This window comes from Diabrotica virgifera, chromosome 6 (assembly GCF_917563875.1).
Source record: "Diabrotica virgifera virgifera chromosome 6, PGI_DIABVI_V3a".
NCBI lineage: Eukaryota > Metazoa > Arthropoda > Insecta > Coleoptera > Chrysomelidae > Diabrotica > Diabrotica virgifera.
Genome location: NC_065448.1, coordinates 225,722,864 through 225,737,837, shown reverse-complemented (window position 1 = coordinate 225,737,837; position 14,974 = coordinate 225,722,864). Strand labels below are relative to the sequence as shown.

At 33.9% G+C, this 14,974-nt stretch overlaps 1 protein-coding gene across 2 annotated transcripts in view; it reads right to left on the bottom strand.

The window, feature by feature from the left end:
• Nucleotides 1-8,858, bottom strand: part of LOC126887295 (kynurenine 3-monooxygenase) — a 33,069-nt gene extending 24,211 nt beyond the window's left edge. Inside the window, exons 1-2 of one of the 2 annotated variants that reach the window (XM_050654707.1) lie at nucleotides 8,721-8,858; nucleotides 243-312 (exon numbers count right to left, since the gene is read on the bottom strand). In XM_050654707.1, coding sequence (XP_050510664.1) covers nucleotides 243-312; nucleotides 8,721-8,768 — 118 coding nt within the window. In that variant the 5' untranslated portion in view covers nucleotides 8,769-8,858. Of the gene's footprint in view, nucleotides 1-201; nucleotides 313-8,720 lie in introns of those variants that run through there. The other variant, XM_050654708.1, reaches the window with a different exon arrangement.
• Between the last annotated feature and the right edge of the window lie 6,116 nt (nucleotides 8,859-14,974).

Sequence of the window (14,974 nt, the reverse complement as noted above, 5' to 3'; positions counted from 1 at the left end):
CGTTTTAAGAGATTTCTGTATATCATTAAAAATATTTTTATTTAATAATTTAATTTATTTAACATGTATTTAAGGTGTATCTCAAACAAACGTATAAAATTCATAATTTTGTTTCCAATAGAGATTGGAAAAAATATAAAAAGAGGTCGATATTTATTTTCAAATTACAAAATGTGTATAAATGCAAGAAACAATTATTACCAAAAACACAAATCTACTTTCATAAGTAAATTAAAATTTACCCCCTCTTTTCTCGTAGACTTCGACTTGATATCCTCGTTGAGCCATATAGCACGCACATAACGAACCCACCTGTAATATTAAAAAATGTATACTACAAAACAAAAACTGAAACAAAATGACAAGTCTTAAATCCGAAAATATAAAATTTCTATCGTTGGAACCAAGATTTTAGTTGCAACCTGAATTCGTGACTCTTAAAATTTTTAAGGCAAACGAACGATGATTAAAGCAGACTAGGGGGCGTTCGACTTAAGCCAGCTTAAAAGTGAACACCTACGGCAAACAGTGCGAGAAGAAATCAACACCAGCCTCAGTGTAGCAGAAAACCAAATCCGCAGAACAGACAACATAGATGAAAAACTGAAGTATATAAACACTATAATAAGAACTACGGGAAAGAAACACCTAACCAAATCTACAAAGAAACATAAGGTGTGGATGACACCAGGCATACTAGAACTAATGGATGAAAGACGCAAATTGATGAATAATTTAGAAAAATACAGAGAGGTTGATAAGAACATAAAGCAAATAGTAAAGAAGGCCAAAGAATCATGGATTAAAGAACAATGTGTAGAAATGGAAGACTATGAAAGAAAGTATGACACATTCAATATACATAAAAAAGTAAAAGAACTTACAGGAACCCAAAGAAGACATCAAATAAGTTTGCTTAAGGACAAAGACGGAAATATTATTATAGACTTAACAGAAAAAATTAATAGATGGAGTGAATACATAAGAGAATTGTTTGTGGACAACAGAAATAACATTGTCCAGGTAAATGGTGAAACGGGACCTGAAATCCTAAAATGTGAAGTAGAAATGGCACTTAGAAATTCCAAAATTGGAAAGGCAAATGAACCCGATGAGGTTTCTACTGAATTACTAAAGCTCTTGAATGATGAATCAATAGGTATAATATTGCACCTATTTAACACAGTATACAATACTGGTATTATACCTCAAGAGTGGCTGCTGTTTACATTCGTTACACTGCCAAAGAAATCCAATGCAAAAGAATGTTCAGAACATCGAACAATATCTTTAATGAGCCATCTACTAAAGATATTTCTAAAAATCATCCACAACCGAGTTGATCAAATGTTGGAGTCAGATATTAGTAATACACAGATGGGGTTCAGAAAAGGACTAGGTACTCGAGAAGCTCTCTTCGGTTTGACTGTTCTTACACAAAGATGCCTAGACGTTAATCAAGAAGTACATGCATGTTTTATCGATTTTGAAAAAGCGTTTGTCAGAGTACGCCACGATAGGCTAAGAGACATTCTTGAAAGAAAAGACATAGATAATAAAAATCTGCGAATAATTCTCAACAATAATTCATATTGGAATGAGAAAGCTGACATCAAAATAGAACATGAGATATCAAAAGCAATAGAAATAAGTAGAGGAGTAAGATAGGGATGCAATTTGTCACCAATGCTATTTAATGTATACAGTGAAAGCATCTGTCAGAAAGCCCTTTTGCAAGCAAATGAAGGAATCGTAATCAATGGAGAGGTTGTAAATAATATTCGATACGCGGACGACACTGTACTAAGTACTAGTTGCAAGAACAGTAGAAGAATTACAACGATTACTTACAAACATAAACATTGCTTGCAACAATTATGGCATAAACATTAATATCAAAAAAACCAAGTATATGGTCTTCAGTAAAATCATGACACAACCGGCACATATTAGTATAAACGGCATTCAAATTGAAAAAGTATCAAGTTACAAATACTTGGGAACTTTAATAAACGAAACTGGAGACCAAAACAATGAAATAAAAAGACGTATCGAAATTGCCAGGGCCGCCTTCATAAAGATGATAAAATTCTTCTGCAACAGAGATAAAAGCATCCCTCTACGATTAAGAATGCTAAGAGGCTACGTATTTAACACGCTATTATACGGTGTAGAGGCCTGGACTCTCAAACAGAACAACATAAAAAATATTGAAAGTTTCGAGATGTGGTGCACCGTACCGTCGAATGCTGAAGATAAGTTTGGTTGAAAGAATCACAAATCTTGAAGTAATACGAAGGATAGGAAGAGACTCAGAAATTTTGTTAACGTTAAAACGAAGAAAACTCGAGTATTTGGATCACCTGATGAGAGGTCATAAATACGCATTACATCAAAATATAATGCAAGGAAAAATAGAAGGAAAACGGAATCCAGGCCGTAGAAGAATGTTATGGTTGCGGAATTTGAGAGAGTGGTTTGGCTGCACCACTAATGAACTTTTAGTTCAGCTGTAAACAAGGTCAGAGTAGCCTTGATGATTTCCAATCTCCGATAGGAGTGGCACAAGAAGAAGAAGAAGGGGGAATCTAAGATTGCATTCTAAAACCTGTCGATTCATGTAGATAAAATTCCATCGAATCTTGATTCCTTGTACTCAGATAGGAGTAAAACTAAAAGAAAATAAAAGACAGTTAATATTTCGTTCCGTTTCAGAGGCAAGCACCATCCTCTTATGTAGGTTTCGCCTTTTTCGGATCTTCAGAGTGTCCTGTGGTCTGCTCTGAATCATAACGAAAACTAACCGTCTTACTAACCAAAATTATATAAAATAAATTGCTGTTAGACGCTGTAACAACATCTATTTAAAACAATGAGAAAAGTTAAACATGTATAAACATTTTCAATTACGTTGCAACCCGAAAATGCAGCAGCAGAGTTTCAGTTTAAGCAGAGCGTGCAGCAAGAGTCTATACCGGTTTCGGGGCTTTTTTGCCCTTCATCAGTAGCCACATATGCTCTTCTCTCTGACTTAACTAGAATACTGCTACGCGTGCCGTCCCGGATTGCAACGAACGAAATGGCAGGGATGTCGTAGCGATATCTGCTAAGAAACAAACTAAGTTTACAATCTAATAATACATAAAACGACAATAAATATCATTCTACATACCACCAGATTGAAAAACAGTGGGAACCTTCTCTGCAAACAACCTCCGTGGCTTTTAAAAATTATAAGCCATGCGGGTGCCAAGACTATCAGAAGATGAGGGAATTTTAAAATTTATAATTCACGTCCCATCTGCTCAGCGTGGTAAAGCTCCAACGAGAAAGTTTCCTACGTACTCCAAAAAGAGTAAATAACTTAAAAAATATATAAACATTTTCAATTTCGTTGCAACCCGAAAATGCAGCAGCATTATATTTCAGTTCAATCCGAGAGTGCAGTAAGAGTCTATACCGGTTTCGGGGCTTTTTTGTCCTTCATCAGTAGACACATATACTCTTATAACAGTAGACACATATATGTTCTCTCTGACTGAACTAGGATACTCCGTCGCGTGCCGTCCTTTACCATGCTGAGCAGACACAGAGCCTATTTTACTTTAAATCCGGCCCCAGGCACTACACAATTTTCAGGCCCCTATACCCTATTCCACGAATATACGACTGTTTTGGATTATATCGACAACGAATATTTTACTGTGTAAAATATGAAGAACGAAAGTTAATTGCAAATTACATTTTTGTTTATTGGAATAATTATTAGAGCTATTTACTTTCGTACTTCTTATGTTGCACACTAAAATATTCGTTGTCGCGATAATCCAAAACAGTCGTATATTCGTGGAATGGCCCATAAATATAAACGAAAGGAAACGAAATGGACGAAATGAACCTCAGATCGAAAAACTGAAAAAAATGCGTGTTCAATATTTTTCAAAAATCTAACGAATGACACCAAACACGACCGCCACGAGTTACTTTAAAATCTGAAATAGGAACCCCCATTCTTTATTGCAGATTTGGATTCCTTGCGTAAAAATAAGTACAGTGGAACCCCGTTAACTCGGATTAATTGGGACCGCGGCCGATCCGGGTTATCGAAAATCCGGGTTAGCCGGAGAAAATGGTAAAAATTAATAAAATATGGTATGCTTACAGATAAACTCCGTTATAATTGTCACACAGACACTGGTAAACCACGTTCGCATTCCACACAAAACCACACATACAAAGCGTCGTCAAAAGTCTCATTCTTAGCTTTATTAGCTTTGCTCCGATTGTCCAAACTGTCTTTTGTTATCATTTTGAAAAAAAAATTCTTCGATTTTAGTTCTATTTTTCTTCCAATCCGATACTGTAGATGTACCGACACCATAATATAATGCTGCAAGATTCACCTTTATCAATTCTACTTAATGCTTCTAGTTTCTTTTCCATTGTCACTACAACATTTTTACGTTTTGTTGCCCTTATAGACAAAAGACACACAAACACAAAATCTGAATAAATTTACGAACGATTACAAAACGGAAGCGAACAATAATACGACTTTACTACACATAATACCGTCTCTGATGTTATGTTATTTAATAAAAGTGATGACTAAGACCATTGTTAAAAAAAGAATTTTAATAGTCTTTTCTAAACAATGCTAACACAGACAGTTTCAAAAAAATAAAGGATAATACAGGTGCATGTTGTTTTCGACAATGAATGTGGTGTACCATGAGTCATTTTTACTATGTTATATGTAGTTCAATCCGGTTCCATTATCTCTCAAATATTATATTACATAGAGTTGGTACAAAACCTCGTGAACCTTGAAAATGCGTATGTATAAACGAAATAAAATGAAGCCAGAAACATAGGACTATTTGATTTGCTGCGAATTGCGCGACAGGGTCCCATCTGCACCCTGATTGCCCTGATATTTTCAGTAATGTCGGATTCATCAATCGTTTCGTTCGTATATTGACGTCACCAAATGAATGAATTAGGTTTACGAGATTTTGTAACAGCAATACATTTTTATTGTTGAAATGTTTGTCTGATAAAAATCGGTCCGGGTTAGCCGGAGTTCCGGGTTATCGGGGGCCGACTTATCGGGGTTCCACTGTACCTAACTTTTATTTGCGACATTTTTTCGAATTGTGGATAAATTGCGCTATAATCGTAAAAAACGTTTTTTGTAAGTGAAAAATTAAATTAAAAAATGGAAAATCCCCACTAAAATGGAAAACTTAACTTAACTTTTTTCGCTGTGTCTAGGTACACGCTAACGTGTACGCAAATAAAAAAGTTAGGTACACGCTTAAACGTCATCAAGACAGTGACGTCATTATTTAGCGTGTACTATGACTGGGTTTTTTGGTACACGCTAATTTGAGCCGCGTGTATGCTGTGTTATTAAGTATCTGTAAGTATCGCGAGTGTCAGAGTGTGGTTAGAATTTGTCTAATCGTCTTATGTTTACACTTTAATATTGATTTGTAAAGAGTATCCTTATTTCTTACTTGTTTAGTGTTTTTTTAAAATTAACTATGGGGTGTGGACAATTACTGAGTTCATTTAATAAGTTTAACAACATTCTAAAACAGTATGAAAAAGATAAGAGATAAAAATTCGTGATTAAGGGCAGCAGAAGTAATAAGATAAAATATACGGGGCGATTGATTAGTGTGATAAAGCTCAGTAGATCCGCTATAGTAATAGATAGCAATAAAAGTTAGTAACAAAAATTTTAGCAAACTTTGAGGTTCATATTACAAAATTACTAAAATTAGTTAGAATGTTACAGGGCGTTCGATAATATAGTTGCAGACCAAACTTATGTTTTTTAAATGGAACACCCTATATTTTATTTTATGTTCGAAATCTTCTTAACTTAAGGTTTATTATGTTATACAGGGTATTTACAAAGTTATAACCAATTTTCTATGAAAATCGTAACAAGTTCAACTCGCTGTATAAATAAAAATAAACACCACAGCAAAAATAAACACCAATATAAACTGGTATAATTAACTTATGTTACGTATAAAAATTATTTTAGTAGTATTTTGTATATATCATGTTAACTAATATTTATTTTGCTAACCTGAATATATACTTTTATATACATATTGTTTTATTACAATTAAGTTTGAAACATCTGAATAGCTTTGCTTCCCTTCCCCTTCCCTTAATAAAAATATTTTCTATCAAAGAAACAACAAACACTAAACATATCAAAATAGCGTGTACCAAAATATAAAGTCACTGAGCACGCTAAATAATGACGTCACTGGCTTGATGAAGTTTAATTCGCGTGTACCTAACTTTTTTATTTGCGTACACGTTAGCGTGTACCTAGACACAGCGAATTTTTTTTGATTTTAGAACCTAATCTTCACAACCTAATAGGTCCCCATGACGCTTTAGTAACTGCAAATTTAGCACCCAAGGCTCCCCTATTATTTGTACCAATAATACGACTTTACTTTTCAGTAGGTACCAAGAAAGATCTTTCACCTGAAGCGTTGCTGCGTTGTTGTTGCTAATAGGTATGGTTAAATAAATTTTAAGCAATATTTCTACATTTGTAAACGTCGATATGATGGTATTTTCAATCAAAAAAGTTATCATACTTTGCCGATTTTGTAAGATACATGATATATTACATGTGCTGAAAAGTTCTTTAAAATGTGCGACTCCTTCCACTAAATCGTCAACATCGATATCGTTCTCATAATATTCGGTAATAGTTTTCAAGTTTACTTTTTCACTATTATCTGTGAACAAGATGTTAAAAATATCGTTTTCAGAATTATAAGCATCTTTTCGTCAAGATAGTTGAGTAATTAAAGTATCACAAATAGGTAAAAACTATTTATTTTAAAATTTTCGGAAATTTTAAAATGGAGGAGATCGATGTGGTCACAATAGCAAAAGATAAAAAACCAATCGGCAGAAGTAGGTATCGGACGACAGCGCAAAAGATTGAGTGACAACAATTGAAGACCTTGGGACCAAAAGGGAACAAGCCACAATTTCGTCAAAAATTAGTTAAAGTAGAAATCGCACACTTCAAGACCATATTAATGTCCCAAACAGAAAATTTTAGCTTTTTTTCTCATAGATGGCGCCGCTGTAGTAAGTCCCGTTGTGTCACCATTACTTTATATTGCAACAGAAGGAGACAAGCCACAGTAGTAATCAACATGGCGACGAAACATTCCCGTGCATGTAAACGGAAAATAGACTTTTCTGAGTTTGAGTCTGAACACAGTGACCAAGATCCGTTTTTAAATAAAAGCGAAAATGACAAAGACTATAGATACAGTATCCGGAAGTAGCAGCGATTCGGAAAATATAAACTCAGGAACAGTAAGTTTATTAAATGTGTGGCGTGTCCCCTTATGTTATATTTTTCGAACCTAAAAATATTAGGATTGTTCTAAAGGTTTTTTGTGGCTTATCCCTGTTTAGTAAAATACCTACTTTATTGTAGGAAAATGAATAGGTTTATGACCCACAGGCTTCTCGAGGTCTCTTGCCAACTCCAGAAAATGAGGCGAATTCTAGATGGATACAAAAGAATACCTAACGACATAAAAAATTAAGCGCAAGACTAAAAGAAATCTAGGTTACGAATATATAAGTACAAAAGGGAAGAAAATAGAACCAAAAAAATTAGGTGCACCTTGCGGTTGCACAAAACAGTGTAGGCAGAAATTGGTGCTTACCCACAGATTCTACCAGATACTGAGAATAACGAACCACTGGAAGACATTGAACATTTGGGCGACTCTTCAGATATTAAAAATATTGACAACTAAATTATTTTATTGTTGCATTTTATGTTCATTTTCTAGAATATAATTTTTTATACAAAAGTTGATAAGTCTCATATTTTTCAAAAAAATGTTCAAAAACTCAAAAACTGTTAAAATAAACATTTGTGTTACTTTTATTGTGTATTTAATAACATATTTCCAAACGATTATGGGACTTACTTCCCAGAAAAATGTTAAAATTGGATTTCAGGATTTAAAAATAAGTTTAAAATGATGTTTTCCCCAAAATATTGTTTGGTGGCATGTCCCGTTCTGGTGCCAAGGTCTTCAATTAACAAAACAAATTTTTATAAAGAGAAAAAACTGCATAAAGGCACAGATAGTGAGATGGATGGGGCACGTGATGAGAGTGGAAAGGAAGAGGATACCAAAGATGATCCTAAAATGTGGCCCAATCACGAAAGGAAGGAAAATACGACCCAGGAAGATCTCATAAAAGAGGGAGTTGATCGTGGGGAAGAAAAGGCTACAAACAGGGATAAACGGAGGAGAATAGTAAATCAAATTATTAGTAAGCAGGAAGCATAATTGGATAAGAAACCACCCCACTTCATACAAGTTTTGTAATATAAAGGTGTTATATTAATTCTAATCTAGCCTTAGGTCTTCAAGGTTTGTTAAGCTTTAATATAGTCCAGAGAAATAAAGTATTTTCGTCATTTTAACCCGGCCAGATTTCCGCCAATTTTTGGTTATCGAGATTCATAAAAGATTAACAATTTGTCAAATAGCTGTTCGGTTCAAACTACCCAAAGGATCATTTTTTATCTTATTTCTTAGGACTAATATAATATGGATTTTAACTGACTGAATAACTAAAAAATAATATTTGCACACAAGTTTTATTATAATTGCATAAATAATATTAAACATATTTACCAATCCTGATCCTACAATAATAACCCTTTTTTTAATATTTTCACTCATAATGTCGAATTTGCTTATCGAATAAACGTAGAATTAATACTGAAAGGTTTCTGCTAGATTTCTCGGTAACTTCCATCATGGCAGTTTTAGGTTTCAACCCGATATACATTACACCAGAGAAAAGAAAACTAGATACTATTTTTTAATCCCATTTATTTGCATATAGATTACCTATTTATTTCCTTATATACGGGGTGTTTTTAACCTTTAGAATTTCAAGTAATCTTCCGTACATTCTTTAAATACTATTTTTCTTATTCGAACTTTTGTATAATTAATTACCTTACAAGACATCACTCTAATTGCTCCATTGCTCATAAGTCCTACTCGAATACGGTACTATCCAAATATTCAGAACATGCATAGTCGCCCCGGTCCAAGAGGCGTTTGTTTATTAAACATTGTTTTTGGAAAAAATATACCTTTTCATTCTTCTTCTTTAAGTGACATCTCGCGACGGAGGTTGGCAATCATCATAGCTATTCGGACTTTACAGACGCCTGCTCTGAAAACTTCATTTGATGTACATCCGTACCACTCTCTCAGGTTGAGCAGCCACGATATTCTGCCTCTACCTATGCTTCTCTTTCCTTGAATCTTTACCTGCATAATCAATTAGAGCAAGTTGTATCTCTGTCCACGTGTAATATGTCCGAGATATTCCAATGTTTTTGTTTTCATGGTATTTAAGATTTCCATTTCTTTATTCATCTTTCTCACCTCTGTGTTTGTAACGTGTTCTGTCCACAATATTTTCAAATTTTTTCTGTACACTGACTGCTTGAATGAATCGACCTTTTTCATTGATGCCGTATTCAAGGTCCAAGCTTCCATTCTATAAAACATAGTCCAGGAAATGTAGCACCTAGCCAACCTAAGTCTTAGCTCCAACTTCACATCTCTTGTGCAGAGCACTCTTATCATTTCATCTTTTCATTAGCAAACAACAAATCGGGCTTTTAGGATTAATAATACACCTACTTAGTACAAAAATATATAAAAATTTTAATTTGAATCAGATAAACTAAAACTGGCAGATATTACTCTTAATGCAGAACTTTATCAGAAGTTTATCTACAATAGCAACACCACATTTGATACGGTTATATTCTGAGACAGTTACCTACTGACAATTCTTCATTTTCTACTTCTATATTTTTACCAGTACTTTCATCTATAACATCTTGGTCGTGCATACCAGAAACCAAGAGTACATGTTTCTTCTTTCCTGGCATATATGACACCAAGGTACATTTAGGGGTAAAGGCGAAGATACTACTGTTATCTGGTCGTGCTGTAGGTTTGGTAAAGTCTATTGATAACTCAGATGTGTGTTATTTTTGTTATTTCTAATCGTTGCTATTACAGTTAAGCTGTTAGATTTCTGCAGCAATATTACAACATCGTTGGTACTAGTTGAAATCTTAAATGGGCCTTCTGGCTGCAGTCCAACACTTCCACTCATGTATTCTTCTTCTTCCTTTACTTCTAATCTTATCAATCCTTATCCAGTCTCTCAGTATGTTTCTTGTAATTTTTACAGTAGTATTCTTATTTATTCTTATTTCTACTGTTTCCAATACTTTCTGTATTTTGGCTGTGCCGGTTCTCATTTCTGATACGTACGTTATTATTGGTCTTATAATGGCTTAATGGCTATATGGATTCTTGATTCCATCTCACAGTTAATATGTCGATTAAGCCATATTTATAGTATTACTAAGGTATCCTGCTAATCTATTTGCTATTTGTACTTAATACTTTACTTCATTTTCGACGTCTCCATAGCTGCAGAGTAGAGGAAAGGATGCAAATATGGGCTACCCATTTTATTTTTCTTTGTAAAAAAAGAATAAAAATTCTATTTTATTTCCAAAGGTATGCAAGAATACCTACATTTAGTTACTTATAACCTGCCCAAAGTGCAAATTGATTAAAAAATATACAACTGTTTTAAATGTATAAATAATGAAAAATTGTACTTTTGCGCCGTTTGAATAATGATCCTAAATATGGGCTACCCCGAAAAATGTGTCTTAAATTTGTGTGAAATGAGATAAATGCGTGAAGAATATATTTTAATATCTAAAATACAAAAAATACATTAAATAACTCATAGGCTAAAACTATTTGCAAAAGTCACACAGATATTCTTCTTTTTCGGCCCCAGCGCACTCGTTATGTGCCCACAAATGGAACAGATGAAGCACTTGACCCATATTTCACCAAGATTATCCTCTGAAAAAAGTACTTCGCAAAACATACACGTTACGTCAGCTGCGTCTTGTGGAGGCTGTGTGGAAGGAAACTCATTGTAATCGCTTTCATCATCTGCAGGCACATATTCCTCCTCATCCTCGCTACTAGAAACCGATTTCTTTTTTGGTTCTTTGTGACTTTGGTAAGCTGCTTACGTTTTCCTTTTTTTATTTCTTTTCCTTTTCTTTTTTCTTTGCCTTTTCCTACTTCGTTTTGCCTACATTGCTCTTCTTCTTCTTCTTGTGCCACTCCTATCGGAGATTGGAAATCATCAAGGCTACCCTGACTTTGTTTACAGCTGACCTAAAAAGTTCATTAGTGGTGCAGCCAAACCACTCTCTCAAATTCCGCATCCACGACATTCTTCTACGGCCTGGATTCCGTTTTCCTTCTATTTTTCCTTGCATTATATTTTGAAGTAATGCGTATTTATGACCTCTCATCAGGTGACCCAAATACTCGAGTTTTCTTCGTTTTATCGTTAATAAAATTTATGGGTCTCTTCCTATCCTCCGTATTACTTCAAGATTTGTGATTCTTTCAACCCAACTTATCTTCAGCATTCGACGGTAGCACCACATCTCGAAACTTTCAATATTTTTTATGTTGTTCTGTTTGAGAGTCCAGGCCTCTACACCGTATAATAGCGTGTTAAATACGTAGCCACTTAGCATTCTTAATCGTAGAGGGATGCTTATATCTCTGTTGCAGAAGAATTTTCTCATCTTTATGAAGGTGGCCCTGGCAATTTCGATACGTCTTTTTATTTCATTGTTTTGGTCTCCAGTTTCGTTTATTAAAGTTCCCAAGTATTTATAACTTGATACTTTTTCAATTTGAATGCCGTTTATACTAATATGTGCTGGTTGTGTCATGATTTTACTGAAGACCATATACTTGGTTTTTTTGATATTAATGTTTATGCCATAATTGTTGCAAGCAATATTTATGTTTGTAAGTAATCGTTGTAATTCTTCTACTGTTCTTGCAACTAGTACAGTGTCGTCTGCGTATCGAATATTATTTACAACCTCTCCATTGATTACGATTCCTTCATTTGCTTGCAAAAGGGCTTCCTGACAGATGCTTTCACTATATACATTAAATATCAGTGGTGACAAATGCTACATTGCTACATTGTTCTAAATATGGGCCACTAGCCCATAATGAAAACAGAGGCATAGCCCATATTGTAAGCACGCTTGCTTTGCACAACAAAAGAAGTTATGTCTAAAAGCAGACAATTTGAAGAAAACTCATTAGCATATATCAAAGACTAATAATAGAGCTTCAACGTGACACAAACTTTTTTTTGAAATTCGTGTTTATTTTTAAATACTGGAATTTATCAACTTACCCGAAAAAGTTTTGACACTCGCACCAACCGACAAACAATTATTATAAACTGGGAAATATCTACCACAGTGGTGCCATCGCTACGGTGATAGTTTAACTTCGTCAAATACCATTTGAAATAGTCAAAATGTAGAGATCTGCAACGAATAGCTGTGAAACCCACCTAGCCCATATTACAAGACCAGCCCATATTTACAGCCTTTCCTCTACCTATAGTTCTTAGGTACTTTATTTCCATCACTTGTTCAATTCACATGTTACTCCATCGAGTTCCTGTTTACATCTTATTGGTTCTTTACTGATTACAATTGTTCTAGTTTTCTGAGTTGAAATCGTCATGCTAAATTCTTCTTCTGCTTTTTGCTTTGATCTTATAAAGCGCCGTATTTTTTCTTGTAAACCATAAGTGTTCCGAGCGATCGTCTTTATTAATTATTCTTACAAGTGCATGTGTTTCATTTCATATTCTCTTGTAATCTTGTTTGGCATATACTTACGTACAACTTTTTACTTTGCATTTTTCTTCCACTTCTGTGTACAGAATCATGGAGTTTTTCGCTTTGGGAGAGACTTACTTTTACTTATTTTTTGTTAGCCCAGAGCTTTTTTAACTCAGTCTAATATAGAGATAGTACCTCCACACTCTAATATTTTACAATTTTGCAGATGATGTCGTGTTGTGCACCTCCCATTCTTCCCTAAACATCTGTAGGCGTCAACTTGAATTTACATTAGATTGTGTAAAAAATGATTACCATTTTCTAGGCTTATCCATATCAACCACAAAGACTGAAATTTGTTTTTTCTCCAAAAAACGCCAAATTCCTCAAGGCACCTTCAAATTAGGTAAAACAGAATTTCCGATCAAAAATTGTGTTAAATATCTTGGGACGTATTTGGATCATAAATTGTTATGGAAGGATCAAATTCATTTTATTATAAGGAAATCAGAAAATTCTATGAATATCCTTAGAGCTTTTTGCATTGCTATTCTATCGCTCAATGATTCGACCAACTTTCGACTGTAGTTGTTATTTATATGGGTCTGCGTCAACAGCATATCTTAATAAAGTTGAAATCCAAAGGAATAATTGTTTGAGACTCTGTATTGGTTACATAAAATCTACTTCTATTACTATTATTGAAATTGAAGCTAAGGAACCACCACTTACTCTATGCAGACAGTTTTGTACAGATAAGTTTGTAGCTAGAGCTATCTCAAAAAACGTCAGCTACTTAAGAACTATTCGTAACTTGAAGATATTAGATTTAAGCCACAAATATTGGTGTACTAAAACCCCATATACGTTGAAAGCTACAGGAAATTGACAATGTATGAAGACCAAATGTACAAAAATAAAATACCTCCAATTTACACTAAACCTCCTGAAACTCTCTTTTCCAAGGTAATACACAGTATTATCAACAAAATAATTAAAGAAAGGTGGCCTATGTTTCAATATATTTTTTCTACAACCACTATTCAAAGTGCACTTTTCTGCACGGTTTTATGTTAGCAAACTTGATATTTTCTCACAGTAAAAGATATTTGACATTAGTGTGCAGAAAAGTGACGTTTCTGTGCCGCAAAGTGACGTTTCTGTGCCGCAAAGTTCTTTTCTGCACAGTTGACTACCTCATTCTGAGTAACGTTATATTCTGTTTACATCCGTGGACTACCGCATTCTGAGTAACGTTATATTCTGTTTACATCCGTGGTTAAACTTTAGACAAATATATAACCTATAAGACAATTATTATATTTAACTATAGCATAGAAACTAAATTATGGATGTTACAACTGTTTTATTTTACAATTTTATTCTTATTAAACATTTTATAATTATCAAATAACCAATAAGGATTTAGCAACCTGTGCAAGAAACGTCGAATGAAGTAGGTTTTGTGTAAATCCGTGACTGCATAAATATAATGTCAATAATGTGTAATAATTGTTTAAATTTAAACAAATTAAGGCAGTGCATTAATTTTTTAACTGATTTCTGTGCAATTTATTTAGGTATAAGGAATTTAAATTGATTAGTAGGTATTAATTAAATACAGTTTAAAATTTATCACATAGGTACCTATTATAATTAATCGTCGTTTGGAAATTGTGATTTTTATTTTTAGGAAAAACTGTGCTTGTAGAAAAAGTATAGTGTGAAACACGTGCAGAAAGGTAATTTCTCACTCGTTTGAATTGCGGCACTCGCTTGCGCTCGTACCGCAACTTTTCAAACTCGTGAGAAATTAGTACCTTTCTGCACTTGTTGCACAATATACTATTTTCTACAACCACTATTCAAAGTGCACTTTTCTGCACGGTTTTATGTTAGCAAACTTGATATTTTCTCACAGTATAAGATATTTGACATTAGTGTGCAGAAAAGTGACGTTTCTGTGCCGCAAAGTGACGTTTCTGTGCCGCAAAGTTCTTTTCTGCACAGTTGACTACCTCATTCTGAGTAACGTTATATTCTGTTTACATCCGTGGACTACCGCATTCTGAGTAACGTTATATTCTGTTTACATCCGTGGTTAAACTTTAGACAAATATATAACCTATAAGACAATTATTATATTTAACT